General features: G+C 44.3%; 1 protein-coding gene across 1 annotated transcript in view; it reads right to left on the bottom strand.

The window, feature by feature from the left end:
• Nucleotides 1–18,609, bottom strand: part of LOC124097225 (checkpoint protein HUS1) — a 177,108-nt gene that overhangs the window by 137,877 nt on the left and 20,622 nt on the right. The window contains exons 8-12 of the mRNA XM_058582002.1: nucleotides 14,548–14,650; nucleotides 9,942–10,063; nucleotides 8,766–8,801; nucleotides 6,429–6,667; nucleotides 662–750 (exon numbers count right to left, since the gene is read on the bottom strand). Of these exons, the coding sequence (XP_058437985.1) occupies nucleotides 662–750; nucleotides 6,429–6,667; nucleotides 8,766–8,801; nucleotides 9,942–10,063; nucleotides 14,548–14,650 (589 nt within the window). The remainder of the gene's footprint in view (nucleotides 1–661; nucleotides 751–6,428; nucleotides 6,668–8,765; nucleotides 8,802–9,941; nucleotides 10,064–14,547; nucleotides 14,651–18,609) is intronic.

Here is an 18,609-nt window from a genome sequence, read left to right as displayed (position 1 = left end):
CTTTAATTGAACAGAGTTACACTTTGGTTAATTCCTAAACAACTTGTTAAGATAAATTGAAATGCTTCAGCTCTTGAACCTACTGTCGGGGAAGACTACTTGGCCCAAACTTCGAAACTGGGGCTGTAGCAGGCACGTATTTACCCACTGTCCTTCCAATGCCCTTCCTCTGACACCATCATTCTGCTTTCTGTCTGTATGAATTAGACCTCTCTAAGCATCTCATAAAGAGAAGCAAGTAATATTTGCCTTTTTAAATGACTGGCTATTTCACAAAGCATAGCACTCGTGAGATTCACCTAATTCTACTCTTTTCAGGTCCACATGCTCTGCACCCATGAAATCTAGTACTTGCACCCAGCTAAGGCTCACTGTGTACTTCCCAGAGTTCCCTACAGTGACAGGAGGAATCTTATCTGAAATCACCTTGTGTAACCCCCAACACTCAAGGTTAAATTCATCATGCTACTTGGTCCAATTTTGCATACTAGTTCAAAGTTCCATTCTTTTTTTTTTCCATTGGAGCTAAGGGGTACATTTTCTAATCCACTCTTGGCTTGTGAAGCCAGCTTTGACTTTGACATAAGACTGGTTCTTTGCAAGTCCCATGCCATCTGCAATGTTCAGAAAAACCTGACTTAGCTATGGTTCATGGACGTACCTGTCAGCACTGTTCTCCCAACCACAAGGAGCTTGTGTTCTTTTGTTAATAGCACTTAATGCTTCTTTTCTAGTTGTTTTCAAAAAGCTCTGTGAGAAAAAAATAAAATAGTGTCAGAGTTGCTTATGACAACATCTGGGAAAGTAACAATCTCTACTCACAAAATAGCACTGATCTCTGATGCATGCCAGGTACTGCCCTGGACTCTAGAGAAAAGGCAGCAAGGAGGACAGATGGGCTCTGTTCCCCAATGCTGCCAGAGAGCACAGAGGGCGAGGGTTAGAGTCAGGTGGTTTGGGGGGCTGTTACCAAAAGGCTACTCTGTGGTGAGACATCTGAATGGAGCTGAAGAAAGCTGAAGTTGCAGGAGGATGCCTGTCCCATTGGAGGAGTGTCAAAGAGTGTGGTGGGCTGCAATGACCTGAGGGTAACAGGACAGCCCAGGAGGTGACCTCAGAATAAGTGGAGGATGGGAGTGGTCAGATGGAGGACACAGAGCTTCATTCTGAAAGAGGTGGAGGGCTCTGGGCACATGTGTCCTCATCAACCTGTGCTACAGAAGCATCAGTCTGGCTGCTGTATGAAAAAACAATGGGGAATGGAAGGCAGGGGACCCATTTGGATGGAGCTGATAGCAGCCCACCTAGAGTAGCCAAGGAGACAGTATTGGACAGATGCCTGTGAAGCTAGGACAGATGGACCGGTTGCTAGACTGAGAGAATGCCAGAATAACAATGTGCTTGACCTAAGCGTAGTCAGAACTTGGGCCTGGGAGTGGGGGTTGGTATGCCTGGAATCCATCAGGCCATGAGGACTTTACCCATGAGGATTTGACACCTCTGCTTTGACCCATGCAGCTCTCCTTGTAATAAAACTACAATTCCTCTGTGACTGGGACAGCAGGGAGGTACCTACAGCATGGGAAGGAGTCAAAGCTGGCCACTCATTGCCCCCACACAGAAAGCTCTGTCCCCAAACAATACCCATTGTGAACTTACATATGGAAAGCAGTCACCATGCCTCAGATTGAGGGCCCAGAACTTCATTTTTGCTTCTTGACATTTTTTTTTAAAACCAGCATTTCCAGGAAATTAACATTGGTATAGAAGTTGGCTCTTCCCCTCTCTGGAACATGCACATGGAACTGTACAAGCACTGACTTTCCAAGTATTTTACAGATCTGTAACTGCCAGCTTCCAGATGCTTCAGCTCCCAGGAGAAAATTCAGGAAAGCCACATTGGAGGCTGAGATGCCAACTCACATCTGGTTACATGACAGCTCCTGTCTCATCTCTTCTATAGCAAGAACAGGAATACCCCACCCAGTGCAGGGCCTGGGCTGATCCTGGCCCTTTCTGAAAATATCCAACCCAGAAACCAAGGCAGTTCCACCTGTCTGCAAATGCTAACAGGCAAGAGGAGCTGATCAGCAAAGGAGAGGGATCCACAGAGCCCCAGAAGCCTCCAAATCCCCCCTTTTAGCTATTGTTTCTCTCTGTAGTTCCCAGAACAGAGAGTCTTTTCTACAGATTTTATTTTTTTCACAGAAGCTAGTGTCTAAGACAATTTTAAGGCCTAGATTTATCTTCCAACTTTAACTATTTACATGAAATATCCAGAAAAAGCAAATATACAGACACAGAAGGCAGGTTAGTGGTTTCCAGAGGGGAGGGGAGGAGAGGCCAGGAGTGACTGCTTAATGAGTATCAGGCCTCCTTTTGGGGTGATGAAGTGCTCTGAAACAGACAGTGATAACTGTAGCACAACATTGTGAATGTACTAAATGCCACCAAATTACACATTTTAAAATTGTTTGATGGTTCTTGGGAACCTGAGGCAGGAGGATGGCAAGTTTGAGACCAGCCTTTGCAACTTGGTGAGGCCCTGTGGCAGAGTAAACAATAAAAAGGGCTGGGGATGTAGCTCAGTGGTAAAGCAACTCTGAGTTCAATTCCCAGTACCGGCTCTCCAAAAAAATTGTTAAATGGTTTTTGAAAAGAGAGAGAAAAGTAAGAAGAAAAAAATAAAGGAAAATATAAGTTGCACTTCATATTAAATAAGAACACAGCTATGAAAATATTGATAAACTCTCTGATAACTATTGAAGTTCTAAAATTACATGATAGCTTCCTAAATTTAGTATAAGAAATCTCTGAATCTACTCTGATTATCTTTTTAGCTTAATTTTTTTATCACAGCTCTTCTCCACATATTTTACTTCAAATATTCCTCCAAAAATATCATGTTTCTCTTTGCAGTCAATGCCTTTTCCAAATTCTGCTTTCATCTAACCCTTGTTCATCCATCAAAGTTCAGCCTTAGTATTCACTACCCCCAGTCTCCAAGAGGAGGTGTTACCCTCTTGGGCTCCTTGTAGCCTCTGGACACAGTTCTTTGGTGATATTTTTCATGGGCATGGTGTTTCTCTTCCTTTCTTGGCCATGAGTTTCTTGAGGGCAGGGCCTTTTCCAGTTCATTCTCAGGATCCTTGGGTCCTCCACTGAGCATGGGGAGAGGTGCAATACCCAGAGTGGCTGTGGTCTGAATCAGTGCAGTGCTAGGCTCAGAAGTCCTGAATCTGCCTCCTTCAAGAACACAATCAAGATGCTCACATCTCCAACAGAATTCAGAAAGTGACAAACTCCAAAAACCGTGCACTCCACATACCTGAAGGTGCTATGACAAAGAGGTTATGCTGATCATCTGCAGGGGTTATCACCATGCCTGAGGCAAGTACAGAGTGTCCCAATGTATGAACATGAGCAGTACGACTAGGAAAACCACCTACAGGCACCTCAAACAGCTGGGGTTCAAGCCTGCTGGAGAAATTCCACTTCCCCTTTCTCTTAGTCTTCCATAATCCATAAGGTTCTACTGAAATAGTAGACCTGATGAGATGTATTTACTCCTTTTATGTTGGAACTAGAAAATTGAATTTGTTTCTTAACCTCATAACATTTAAACTACCAACTATGACTTTAATTCATTGTAATCAGTTCCACCAATAAAAAGAACTCTTCAAATCCTCTGGAAGTTAAAAAGACATATTTGATTTTCCTCTTGTAGCAGAAGGATTTTTAAAACTCCATGCAGAATCTTAACTTTGCAGGACATGAATGAGCCTGTAACTAAGCCCCATCAACAAGTTGCCCTGGATCATGACTTCCTGTGGCCTTCACTTGAGCATGAACTGGCAGTCTGCTGAGGCTATGGAGAGGAAACTGCCAGAAAGCAGTGCAGAGGGTGGTCTCACAGCAGGAACTAGAGAGCCCCTTGGTGCACATTTCAGTATGGAGACTCCCAGAACTCTGATGGTCAAGTTCTGAAGGCATCCATCTGTGCTGACAGCTGAGGTCCAGGTGGTGGGGGGAGGGAGAGGGATGCATCAAGGCACAGAACAATGCCAGACTTATCCTGTTAGAATATGTACAGGTAGGGGTTGGGCACTGATTGACTTGGTCTTGTAAGAAGTAGCAGAAGATAGTATTTAGTTTTAATTGGGATGTAAGATCCACTTGAATAGTAGCCATTTTAATTATATCCCTTCCCTTTGTCCTCCCCAATTTTAAAATTAGCTAATTGCATAGATTGTAACCCTGAGATCCTCCTATCAGGACAAAGGGAAGCAATGCGTTAGGGATGAAAGCAGGCTGACTGTCCTCCTGGAACACTTACTAGCCAGGTATCCCAACACAAGTAAAATTTGCCTTGCCCACTCATTTTGGACCACTTCCCAGCATGTGTTTGATTTCTTGCAGCACCTGGGTATTTCTAACAGTCTGTTGATTTTGAAGCTCCACAGGTGACCCTGCATAACAGATCTTCACCAAATGCTCAAGAGGCATGAGGTCTGTTTGCCCCTTGTGTAAGTTGCAGGTGGGGACTGGGGGTGGGGTGGTGCTGAGGACCAATAAGAGTCATCAGATGGAGCTACTGGCATTGTTAACATGAGAAATGCAGGTCCTTCTTCTTCCATCATTGGACTCATAAGACTATCATTAGACATTCACCTTTGCTTAAGCATTCTTTCTTGAGAACCTCCAAAATACCTTTTTGAACTTTATTCCTAGCCAGAAGTGAAATCTTAGAATAGAAGGGCTTCCAAATATGAACAATGCAGATTGAATTCAAGTTCATTTTCAACACAAATGCTGTTGGATGTACTACGCATAAGACAGGGAAAGTCTTGTAATGTTGCCTCCATAAAGAATTTGAAAAAAAAATTAACTCCAGAGTAATTTTTCCCAAGGCCAGCAGACAATCGGGGAGCTTCCCCAGAGAACTGGCTCCTGGAATTTGAAACACAAAAGCACCAATTCTGGGTTGATTTTGTGTAACTGGAGTCAAAAGCATTGGTTAAAAGCATATCAGTCCAGGTAGTTTTTGTTCTTCTTCCTGCCCCACCCCCAGTATGGCAACCACCCTCCACCTTCCCCATCCTTAGGATATCCCCTGTGTTCTCATTTCTATTGACTGCCAGTGCCTGTCCCCTTACCCCAGCCTTTAGACCCCATCTCTGTCAGTCCTCTGACAAACAGGTATCAATGAACTCCTGTACTTCCAGGTAACTAGAACTTTATTAATAGGGACTTCAAAGAGCTTCCCCACACCCCTCAAAGAAAACATGCTTCCTGTGCTCTCAGCCGCTAGCAGCCTTTTCTGGTTGGAGCATTCTGAGAGGGAGTACCACCCCCATCTGTGAGACTGGACCCCACCTTGCCTGAAGGATGACCTCCCTTCCTACTTGGGGAACAGCCCTGAGAAAGAAATTTGGTAATACAGGGAGAGATACTGAGTCCCAAAGAAAGCATCCTGAACTATTAAAATGTAGGAAACACACATGAAACCACTGAAATACAGAAAGTGCCCATGAATAATTGCAACTTCTGAGAAACTGTTATGGTTTTGAAGTGAGGTAGCCCCCAAAAGCTCACATGTGAGACAATACAAGAAGGATCAGAGAACTGATTGGGTTATAGCCTTAACCTAATCAGTGAATTAATCCCTGATGGGTTAAACTGAGTGGTAACTGGAGGCAGTAGGGCTGTGGCTGGAAGAAGTGATTCATTGGGTATGTGGCTATAGGGTATACATTTTGTATCTGGAGAGTAGAGAGTCTCTCTCCCTCCTCCTTTCCCTTCCCCACATCTTTGTGGAATGAACCCAAGGGTGCGATATCTCATTTTTATTTTTTATTTTGAGACAAAACCTTGCTAAGTTGCTGAGGCTGGCCTCGAGCTTGTTATCCTCTTCCCTCAGCCACCCCCTGAGTCACTGGCCTCTCTCTCTCTTGAGTTTGCCCCCATTCTCCCTTGAATACATAATTACTTTTCCAAATAAACTTCTCTCTATGCCTTTAACTGGTAAATTCTGAAATTCTGTTCTATCATCTATGCTAAGATACCCATTGGTCCTGAGTCAAATTCTCCTTTCTTTCTGGGAACTCCTAGGATCATTCTTCAGAGACATTTCTTCTCCCATGATAGCCCCCCTCTCTACCTGAGGCACAGCCCCATTCTCCACCTGAGGAACAATCCACTCCCCATTTTGGGAACAACTCCATTCCTCACCTGGGGAACTGTCCCACCTCCTACCTGAGGGACAGCCCCAATCTCCACCTGAGCTGTAATCCCCCTCCCCTGGGCTGAGGCTGCCTTCTCCACATTTCTGTTCTGTGGAGCTATGTTCTGGTTGTCACCACAGAATGAAAACTCTATAACTTAGGCTTGTTTCTTGGGCACAAACATGCATGATGGGAACACAGTACCTGACAAACTGCTGGAATACACAGGCTTTCCAAGCAGCATGGTGCACACGTACTGTTCTCTGGAAGAAAAGCTACATTTCCCCGGACATAGGAGCAGCTCGGTGTAAGGCACACCTTCTCCCTGGGAGCCCATGGTTGCAGCTTCTGGAACTTGAAGTTTCCTGTCATCCCTTTCAGAGCACAGGCAGGACAGCTACACTGCTCATTGCTCACCAACAGCATGGAATTAGCATGGGTATCTAGAGAAGGAGAAAAGCATATTTGGAAGGCGGCCATGTGCAGGGAGATAAAAGCAGAAACAAAGACTTGGCCTCTATGCCAGGTCAAGGCTGCCCTGGACTATAGGCTAATTAAGAAGACTGGACTCCTTGGGATGCATGCTGACATCAGGTGTAACACAGTAGGCAATGTCGGGAAGGCACTACTACTGGCCACACCAGGAAGATTGTCTCTGACAGAAATACACTGATAGTCCAACTCTAAAATGATGGTGACAAAGGGGTCACAACTCAGTGATGTGTAGCAAAGGGGAGGAAACCACAGTCCAGAGGAACTGTGGAAAAGCAAAAAGGAAGAGCAATGAGGATGTCCTGAAGTTACAGCTAGGAGTACACACAGGCAATCTGGCTGTGACCACAGGCAAGCAGAAGGCCCAGGGGCCAGCCTCCACCTGGCAGGGGAAGAAGGGCGCTGTTGCCTTCCATGTGTGTGGAGAGCAGATGTAGGAAGATCTTGACCCCTGTTCAAAGGTATTCATGATACCATTTCCTACTGTGTGAGTATTTGAATTTGTTCATAATCAAAGTTAAAGAAAAATGTTTCTGCTTCAGTTGGCCCTGCACAGAGCCACCCTGAGTGTGAAGCCAGACAGTGTCCCTGGTGCAAGAGTTTCCCTTTCTTCAGCCCGTTTCTCCCCTCACAGAGTCCTTGTCCCCAGAGCAGGAGGGTGGGACAAGGACTCTGTGAGGGGAGGTGGGACTGGAGGGCTGCAGAGGGGAGGGGAGCACAGTGCTGCTGTTCTGTTTGACCTCCAGTTCTATAAGGGAACGCATAGGTCTATGCTCCTTTAACCCCAGCCTCTTACATGGACCAGAGGCACTCACAGGGAGAGGAAACTGAAGCTCTGCAGGCTGCTTTTGAGGCAGGAGAAAAGTTAAAATGAGCAAGCAGGAAACGTGGGCTCCTTCAAGGTCAACTTTCTGTGTAGCAGACTGAGAAACTACAGACACAAGCCAGGCCTCATCAAAGTTAGGCAAACTCCTGTGTATGCAGAAAAAGTAGCTGATAGTGAGACACATGCTGCCTAGTATCCAGACTCCACCACCATCACCACCAAAAAAGGCACAGGAACCTGATTGGAGAAAGGGTATGTGAAGAGCTTGTGGACACTGAGTGTCTTACCCAGGAATGGGGAGGAGGTTAGCTTAACCCTAGAGATCTATATAAACCCTAGACAACAGCCACACTGTGGCATCCCTCCCTTGGGACCTTTCCCCTTTGGGAGCTCTGCTTTCTTTCCTTTGATTACTCTAATACATCCTGTTACTTTGCTCTCACCCTTGTATCTGTGGATTCCATTCTTGGAATTTGCAATACAAAGAACCCAGTCCCAGGTCCCATGCTACACTTTGAGTGGCAAGTTTTGGAGCTGCACCAGGGCAGGGCAGGGCCTGGCCAATAGAGGATGATGCTTCAAAGTGGTATTTGTTAATTTCAGGGTACCACTTGGGCAGTATCACAGGTTGTCAGCTTCCCCTAGTTTTCCAGAACACTCAACTTTCTAGAACAATGTTGAATCCAGTTTAAACATTTGGAGTCAGCATTACAATTTACTATCAAGAATCCAGTGTATTAATATCTTGTGATAATAAACACTGGAGATAAAAACTTAAGGCTATGATCCTGTTCTTTAAAAGTAATTTAGGAGTTTGATTCAGCTGTCAACCACAGGATGGATGTGACCGCTCAGGTATGAAATCATTTCTTGAACTGGATATACCTGTGGGGGAAAATATTTAGAATTTTTTTGGAATTAATCAGAATAGTAAGTTCCTTTGTGTCTTCCAAAGTCATCAGTCTTCAAAACTACTGTGCTTCAGTGATGTGAAGAAAAGTCTGACCTGTTAAAACAAACTGATGTGTCCCTGACATTTTCTTTAAAAATTTAAAGTCAGTATTTTTTAGCTCCTCTTATCTATGAAATGCATAATCGAAGTTGAAAAAGTTATTTCTACTTAAAGGAATATGGAAATTAAATTTCAGTCAACTATTTTATTACTATTATCTAAAAAATTAATACTTGGGTCTGGGAATGTAGTTCTGTGGAAGAGTACTTGCCTGACATGCTGAAGGCTCTGGGTTCTATCCTCAATACTGAAAAACAAAAACAAAACAAAAAAACTGGAAATATTCCCTGGGTGAAGGAGGAACAAGAATGCCCTCTAGCCTCCACCCCAATACACATGGAACTTCTTAGAACATTAGCATTCCCCTTACTGGCCTCTGGAGGCCCCACTATATACACAGGGGTTCTCAGGGTTGGCCTCTGTATCCTTCCTGGAACAGAAGGTCTGTGGTGTGCCCCAGAGAAGGAGTTAAAATATACAACCCTGATCTATTGATTGTTAAGTTAAAAGCTCTGAAAACCACAAGTGCAAGATCACTGTGACCTTCATCTCTTTCTTAAAAGCAGAAGATGAAATTCCCATGTGAAAGATGCCCTTCCTATGCAAGCAATAAAAGCAACATTCTTATCACCAATGTTAAGGCCAAGAGAATCCTATACAAACAGGCTTGTTAAACTAACCCTTATCTTCCTGGTCTTCCTCAATAGCCTTGGCCTTATGACATTTCCAAAATTTGCCATTCTCTGTCCAACTGAATATGGAAGTCACTGACTAACTCTTCTTCAGGTCTTCATTTTCTTATGAGGGTTCCCAGGACACATAAAACTTGTATAAAATAAATTTTTAAGTTTTCCCCCTTTAATCTTCTTAGACCAGTTTATTTGCAGGCCCAGATAAGTCCCTAAGAGGATGGAGGTGCAGTTGTTTTGCTGCCCCTATAACAGTAACTTATATTTTTTGGGGTGGGGGTAGGGGTGAGGAGTACTGTGGATTGAACTCAGGGGCACTAGACCACTGAGTCACATCCCCAGCCCTGTTTTGTATTTAGAGACAGGGTCTCACTGAGTTGCTTAGCGCCTCACCATTGCTGAGGCTGGCTTTGAACTCACGATCCTCCTGCTTCAGCCTCCTGAGCCAGTGGGATTACAGGTGTAATATGTGTTTACTAAGATCCCACCCCACTTCCCAATGAAGGGAATCCTCAGGGGAAGAGCTGAGCCCACAGGCTTAGGTTCAGACATGTGTTCTAAACCCCAAGGCCGCCTCCCACCATGGGTGGTGCTGCACAGAGTCCTTGTCTCCTCCTGTGGGAAAGGGTTGAAACCCTCCAGCTTGTGGGTGCCCTTGGCCAGGATTTGGTAGCCATGTCCCTTTCCCAGCACCTCACCCACTGGCCCTTGGCTGTAAGGAAGGCAAAGGCTGTAGCTGCACAGTCGAAGACTTCTATTCTTCTGAGCCTCTATAGGGGTCTGGCCGTACCAAGAAAGGTAGCAAGCGTCCTGGAGACACCTGAAGGGGTGGAAATAAATAGAGGGCCATTAATTTAAGCACCATTGTTTAATCATAACCATTCTGTAGCCATCTATATTTCTGTCACAGATTCCTTAAGCACAAAATTGGCTGCCACACAAGCAAGCAGCAACTGCTTCTAGGTGCACTTGGTCTTCCAAATTTGAGGGTTGTTTGCCAGAGTTCACTGAAATTCAGTTCCCATATGACTTGTTAAAAGCAGTCAGTTCCCATCTGTTAAAACCATGCTCACAGCCGGCATGATTGTGCACACCTGTAATGTTGGGAGGGTGAGGCAAAGGAGGATCACAAGTTTGAGATCAGACTCAGCAACTTAGTACAGAATTTAATTTTTTTTAATTAAAAAAAATAAAAAGGAAGAATGCCTATGGGTTCAATTGCATTCTATTTTCTATTTTCCAGCTGTCTGCAGGCCTGGACTGCTCAGATGCAAAGAGCTGTCCCTCATGCTAAGCCCCGAAGCTGCCACCTTTCCAGGACTCCACTTGCTTCTGAAGTAGGATGGAAAAATGAGGCTAGGTAGAAAGGAGACAGAAGAAAACAGGGACTCAAACTTTAAGTATGGAAGCTCCATGAATACCTTCACTTTCACCCCTCAGGCCTATTTTGCTCCAGGTCTAAATTCTTAAAAGGGTCAATAAATTTTATAGTACCACAAGTCCAGTTAATTAGTGCCTACATATCGTTGTTTACAAAACGTATTTTTAGACGGATTTTTAAAAGTCTAGAGAGACATCGTTAAAGACCCATGATATGGTGCCCTCCAAGTGCTACGTATTAACTAGATAGTGTCAACCAGAAGATTCTGAGAAGAACCAGACCACCACGGCCTGCTCTGTGCTCCACAATCCAAGGAATCGAGTTCATTAGCCTGATGGCACCCCCTTACATTTCTCATGTTTGCCTTTTACAAGGTTTCCTTTAAAATAAGCCAGAGACCCCCAATACCTCACCCACTGATAAGTCCCTAAGAGGATGGAGGGGAAGTTGTTTTGCTGCCCCAAAGCATTCCTCCCTTTGAATGCAAATCCTGCTCTATCGCTGAATAAATCTCCTTGTTTCCCTGAACAAGTCTCTATTTGTGCCTCTTTTGATGCACCCTGAAATTCCTTTCTATAGTGTAAGTAAAAAACCTGCCAAAGCTGAGCTGAAGTGCTCTTTTCCCTTCTGGGACCTCCTCAGACCTCATCCGGTGACACTCCCATCTCATGCTTCACCTTCTGTGGATCTTGCAGTTCACTCTCAGTCTGAGGCCACGTTCTTGTAGCCCTGTGTGGATTGGGCAGGCTGTAGACAGGAACAATGCCAGTTCGTGGTCACGTGAATGTGCAACACTGCCAACACTTCGGGGTACACCCTGAAATTCTCCTTAATCTTTACAGAAAATTGGAGAGGATGCTGCAGTTTGGATCTTCAGTGTCTCCCAAAGCCCAGTGAGATGAAGTCATGGTCCCCAGAGTGGCACAATGGGGAAGCAATGGAACCTTTGAGAGGTGGGGCCTACTGGGAGGTCTTTGGGTCATTGGGGTTGAGTCCTCAAAGGGGACTGTGGGACCCAGGTATTTCTGGCTTCCTACTTCCTGGTCACGAGATTAGGAATTTTGCTCTGCAACGTGTTCCCTGTGGGCTGTGCTGCCTAAAAGTGACAGGGTCAACCCATCAGGGACTGGGACCTCCAAAACTGTGAGCAAAACAAAATTTTCTCTTTATAAATTGGTTATTTCAATGCCTTACTGAAGGCAACAGAAAATTAACACAGAGTTAAGAGCAATTACTTTGTAAGAGGGGATTGTGGAGGCCCAGGTGGTTGAGTTAATTTGTCCAAGTTCATACCAATTTGTAAGTGGCAGCACCAACATTTACACTGGTCCTTAAGCACCCAAAGCCAATTTCAGGTCCATGCCATCTTCTACCTATGTTTCCTGCAGGTTCTTCCAGAGTTCAAGTTGTAGTGCACAGTCAGCCTCCGGGTGTTATCTGCCTTGGCACAGTGGTGCTGACTTCTCTGGGATACCTTAGGCCTGGAAGACTTTAGCCACTCTCAGTTTATCAGGTAGTTGTTAGCACCAGGTGCCTGGTCCTTGCCCTCCAGGCTCTGGCTCCTCAAAGCCTGGATAATCTGTATCTGACACCTAGTCAACAACCTTAAGAAGATCTGTGTACAGCAAATGAAATATCCCTGAACTAAGATGCAGGTATCCTGGGTTCTGGTCGTAGACAGAAACTGATGGTGTGATTTGGGTTTCTTGTCCATGTCAGCTCCCAGCTGCAGAGCAGGGCTACAATGGAGTAATGGAAACCTTTACTGGCCTCCGGTTTCCACATGGGCTATTGTGCCCATATAAAGAACAGGCCCCACATCTGCCTCTTCCTAGACAGAGCAGTTACTCCACCTCTCTGACAGCCTCCTTCTCCTTGTCCTCCTCATCCTGCTCCGTAGGATGGGAACGACAGGAAATTATTTCATGAGGCTGCCGCCAGGATTGTCATTCTAGAAAGCTGCTTCTGTTAAGTGTTCAATAACAGGTAAGTGTTATCCTCATTTTAACATCCTAGGTTCCCTCTCCCATGAAGATGCTTTCAGTTTTGCAGTATTTTTAATCTCTCTCTAGGATGTCTATGAAATCTAGAAGACATATATTTTAATTTCGTCAAGGCTTCTACAAGCTTGGTTCTTGATGCAGTAACCAAGAAGCTGCCACTAGAGGGCAGACGAGCACCTTGCATATTTAAAGAGAAGCATAAAGCTAAACTTTGAAGATGAAGATGGTCACTAAGTAGAAGACCTCTATAAGCTACTGAATAATTCCAAGGATTTTCTTGTCTTACTTTAAGCATGCTTAAGTTCCAAAGGCCAGGAAAATGGGAAATGAAAATGAAAGAAATGGGAAAACTTTGGAAACATGCAAATCATACTACCAAATCTGAAGGATTTCTGCAAGGATTTGGAAAGCAGATAAAACTAAGGGAAAAGCCAACCTAACTTTTATCCATTCTGTGGATCCTACAGGCCACAGATGAGGAACTCTTCATATACTACTATGAATAAAGGGATAATCTCTTCTAATTCCTTGGCTGATAACAGTGAATGTCAAATATGCCAACCAAGGCTTGGGGAGTTGGCAAGAAGTGAATTTGGGATAAAAGGAAAGATAATTAAAAAAAAAAAAAGTCAAGGAAAAAAATCTGTAGATGAAATTGGCCAATCTTTGGCAGCAGCAACACAATGCAAAGAAATTTCCAAGCATACATGTGGCCAACCCAACAATCTGGGCAGCCTAATTGTCCTGATCACAGGTTGCCTTGGTTTCTTTAGTAAAATGATGGAGGGGATGCAGAAGCAAACAGTAAGGTAAATAAGGCAGGAAGGCAAATATTTCCTAAGGTTATTGCTTCACTGTTGTCTGTAAGGACCCCATGGAGAGTACAGATGGGACAGCTGTTCAGATTCTCAGGGTGAGAACCCTGGGGGAAAAGAGGTGAAGCATCCTGCTAAGGTCCCCTGCTAGGATGTGGGGTACACTCAGGACCAGTGTTCTGACTCTGAACTCACAGCATTGGGGTACCTGCCCACCTGGACAGAGTCTATGGAAAAGGTATCTCTCCCTCACGCCAGGTCCCACAGCCAGGTCACCCCATTGTCCCAGACCTGGGGAAGGGATTGTGGAAGACATTAGTTCCACATCTTGCCACCAGCAGAGAGCTGATGGCAGAATATGGTGTGAGGTCACAGGGATTCAGCCCATGTGTCTTATATCTTAACCCTCTTGCCCACACCCTGTGTGTACAGAATGCTGTGTTGAAGCCTGTGACATTACAAACTCTGCCACCAGCTGCCTGCTGGTGACATGATGTGACACTAACAGTGTCCTCTTCTGGCAGCAGGTGGGCCTGGGAATGTGGTGGGCATCTTTGACAGGAAGAGTAGTTGGCACTGCTCAGTTATGAAGGCAGCCTTAGAAGAGTCCTCTCAGATGCCTTCAGGGATGTATCCATTCCCAGCTGCACCTGCTGCTACAGCAGCCCTCATCCCCCACCTCCCCACCAGAGTGAGCCCAGAATGTCCTTTAGATCATTTTCCCAGGAACAACCCTCTAAGAGTTTTGAGGACCAGAATGCCACATCAGAGCACAGACCCTCTTGTGGCAGAAAGGAGGGAAAGTAGAAAGAATCTGGATTTGCCTAATTAACATACCAAGTGTCTGTTTTCTTTGGAGTCAATCTTTGTGATATCATAGGCCAATCACAGGTGTCCTACTTAGAACATCACAAAGACAGCTAAACTTTAATTCTAGATATGTACAATTCTTCAATCTGGGCAACTGCTTTAAACGCCCCCCCCACACACACACACACACATTTTTTTTTTTTTTAAAGTAAAACATTTCTTTTGAAAGTAACATTTCTGAGGGCATAGTGTGTAGTCCAGATTATCAAGCCCCTAGATAAATGCCCTGGCTCACCTTTCCTGGCCATCACAAATGCCCTTGGCCTTCACCTCACCCATGCCTTGTGTCGGCCTGTCTTGGATACAGTGGTAAGGACGCCAGCTTTCTCCAACATTTCCTGGAAGACAGTGAAATGGGGGGCTTCAATGCTTCAAGCTTCTTCACTGGAACCTCACATCAGGACACATGTCATACATGGAGAAAAAAATACACTTCAGTACTATTTTCCTAATCTGAAACAGCTTTTGTTCTCCCAATCCTTTTAGACAACTTCTTCTGAGGCATGATTTAGATAGGGATCTTTGTGTGGCTGCCTGAAACAGATCACTCCTTACAGGAGAGGCTATACATGAAATCTGAGAGAAATCTGATAATAAAAAGAATAGGACACCTTACAGAAGAGTATTCACAGGGCAGACTTGCAGGGAAGGAGCATCCTAGGTTCGCTGTCTACTCCCACAGCTTGCCTCTCCCTCTACATGGACCCTAGGAATGAGCTGCTCTCTGTAGCCCTCAGCCCATTTCCTCATTTGCAGTTCAAAGGGTGGGATTATGTCCTATTGGTTATAAAACATTCTTTTTATTTCTTTTTATAAGGCATTTGTTAGTTCTTAATTCTTTACATCAACATTTCATAGAAATGAGGGAAGAACACCCTGGGAGGACAAGGAAAAAGCCTGTAGGATTTGGCCCTGGGCAAATTTGTCTAAATCCTATATTTGCTAGAAATTTACTGCAGCTCCTCAGACTGACCAGTGAGTAAACAGCCCAGAAGCCTCATGGGCCACACTTCCCAGGAGACTGTCTTCTTATCACCTCTCCTTGCCATATCAGCTCCTCTAGTTTTCTCCCCACTATGTTTGCTGAGCATAAATCCCAGAGATCTGGGGACATGTATTGTTAGTGGCATACTTTCAAATGTACTTGGGCCCAAGGATGGACAAGTTGCCAATTGCAATTTGTTTGTAAGCAAACAAAACCTCTAAAAAGCCCTGCTGTTTGCTCTGACACCTTCCTGTCAAATCTAAAGGCTCATGTCCAAAGAGAGTTCCTAAGTAAAGACACCTGCCTCTGGCACCCACATCTGCAGATCAGATATCAATAGCCCACCTTGCTCTGTTGCCTCCCCACCCCCACCCAGCCTTGGGGCTGGACCTAATGAGAACCATGACCTAAATTCAGTGAGTGAAGCCAACATTGCTAATCAAAGACACTGGGAAGTGGTGAAGAGCAAAGAAAGTAACATAATTGGGAGAAGAAATGTGACTGCCCTGTCCTGAGTAAGAACCCCAGGCACTTGGAGCTAATGGAGCTTAAATGAATTGAGAATTAGCTTCCCCATCAATGGCCAGTCACGGTAGTCAAATGAAAGAAATCAACAGCAATGGTACAGAGCATTTCCATCATCACAGAATATCCTGGTGGCCTATTCTAGGCTGGGCAGCTCCTCTCTTTCCTGGCAGTGCTGTGGGCATCCCATCCTCAGAAAGGATGAAGCCAGGGAATGGAGTTACCCAGACAGCCATATCCTCTGCCTTTTCCTCGTGACCTGGGGTCTGCTGGACACTTTGTTAGTACAACATGGAGCCCAATACAGAGCCAAAGTCATACTGTGTCACTCTTGAGGACGGAGAGACATATCACTTAAGGTTAGAACTGGACATGATCAAGTGAGCTGGAAAACATCATGTGGAGTTCTAGAAATGACTTTGATAAAGGGAGAAAAAGGGACAAGAAAAGAAGTTCTTTTTTTTGCACAAAATTCATGTGCAGGGACAGATACCAGCTCCCCCACTTCCATTCCCCCACCTTGGAGAAAGCAAGAAGGAGCTTTGGGAGATCCTTCGGGAAGGCAGAGAATGGAATAGAACTATCCTCTCCCCTTCACCATGGGTAAGCATGGAACAAAAGCTTAGAATTATTTTTAAACCATGGACTTTGTATGTCAGATTTAATACTCAAAATTTTTTTATCCTGCTTCTTGAGTAATAATTTATCCAATCACACCCTGCCTTACTGCACACAAAACTTAGGGTGTTTAGATGTTTATAATTTAAAAGATAAATGGATACTAGAAGGTGGGTAACGTCACCTGAAGAGTTTCAACATCTAAGAAAAAAGCAAACAGGATTGTTTAGAGGATTCAGTGAATTACAAAAAAAAAAAAAAAAAGGTAGCTGCTGCTGTTTCAACTGAATAGGGTTCTTGCTAAAATGAAAAGGTGAGGAACTGTTCTCCCATGTCATGGATGGCATTTAATGATTTGGGCGAGTATATTTGCAACTTAGACAATGCATATGTAAAACATACAGGGGAAAATTAATTTTAGAATGATGTTTCTCATGAGTAATCAACCTTGCTTCTCAGGTCATAAGCCCAGGCTCTGATTATTATTACCTCATGACCTTCATGCCTCAGTTTCTTACCTTCAAATGGTATTTCCTGGGATGGCACTGACTTTCACTCCATAAGGGTCTTAGCAAATTGGCAGTCACTCCATTTCTATTACATTCCTAGAAGCACCTTGTCCAATGAGGACACTATTGTCTATCTTTAGATACTCTGAATCCTACACAGCAGCCACCTCACCTTCAGAAGCACTTGAGGTCCCAACACACAGAGTACCAAACACAGCACCAGGGCCAATTTTTGGTAATGAAATTGTGGCATAAATAAATAAGGGAAAGATCTTGGTAGAATGTGCAACTTACCACTTGCTGAGCCAATCCCTGGAGTGGATTGCACCAAAGAGAATAGGGATAATGCTCCAATTAGCACCCTCCACCCAGGTCCCATGGGTCCTCTTGTTCAGCATCAAAATCACAGATGGCTTTAGGCAAATGAGTGCAAGCAGGAGAATGGCTAGAAGGGGGTTCTGAAGCACAGAAGGGAACTGGGCTTCCCTTGTCCATGGCCAGAGCAGGGAGCCTTCCCAGTCCCCACCCCACCCAGCAACTGGAGCAATCAGCCAATCATGAGATGGACCTGGGAAACAAACATCCTCCCCAGAGGGGGTCTGGGATCTTATGCCCTCCCAACATTTTCTGGGCTGTTTTCCCTAACATAAATATGTCCCAAAAGGTGCTAATTTTCAGGGAAAAGGATGTTAACCATCTTTGAGGCTCAACAGTAGCTCCACTAAACATGGTTATAACATGACTTTGTGAAAAAATAGCTGGGTGCCTTGTAATTTGTAATGGAGAGACACCAGAGCATTTTGAAGGCCATTTTCAAGTTAGTAAAAGCACAATTTTGTATAGCAGGGACTAAAAATGAGCATTCAGAGGCTGTGGGTGTGACTCAGTGGTAGAACATGTGTCTAACATGCTCAAGATCTTAGGTTCAATCCCCTGCACCAATAAACAGGGACAAAAATGGTAATTTTGTCTTATACAAATCATAAATACTTGTTGGATTACAAAGGATGCCCATTTCATCTATAATCATGCATGCTTCCCATTGGCTTCAAAATAAATATATCCATAGCTCAGTCTATCACATAACTAACACCTTGGTAAGTTTCCCCCAGATGCCTTTGGTCCTTCAGCCATTTGGAATGTAGGGAGGGCATCAATGTCCTGTTCTCTCTGCAAAATCACATGCTGCAACTCCACGGGAGGGGAGGGCTGCAGTTATCACAGTAGGGATCATCTTTTAGGATTGCAGGGTTCAGTGATCACTTTATCACTTCGATTTATTTTGAGTGGGTAATTAAATAACCACCTATGTTGTCCAATACATTTGCTAAAAAAAAAAAAAAAAAAAGAAGAAAAAGAAACCAACCAACACACACATACACACACACTCTCTGGGGGAATTTATTAGGTTCTGAAGCACATTATTTTTTATTTTTAAAAAATTGTTCTAAGTAGTTATAGAAGAATGCATTTTCAAACATTGTACACAAATGGAGCACAACTTCGTATTCCTCTGGCTGTACATAGTACAGAAAAGAATCACACCGGTAGTATAATCATACATGTAATAATGTCCATCTCATTCCACCATCCTTCCCACTCCCACACCCTCTCACCTCCCCGCACTTCCCTCTGCCCAATCCAAAGTTCCTTCATTCTT

This window comes from Marmota monax, unplaced genomic scaffold (assembly GCF_021218885.2).
Source record: "Marmota monax isolate L192 unplaced genomic scaffold, Marmota_monax_Labrador192_F-V1.1 WCK01_AAM20220418_F8-fsc00342, whole genome shotgun sequence".
In the NCBI taxonomy this organism is placed as follows: domain Eukaryota; kingdom Metazoa; phylum Chordata; class Mammalia; order Rodentia; family Sciuridae; genus Marmota; species Marmota monax.
The sequence above is the reverse complement of the archived record's forward strand: the minus strand, read 5'-3'. Positions and strand labels throughout refer to the sequence as shown.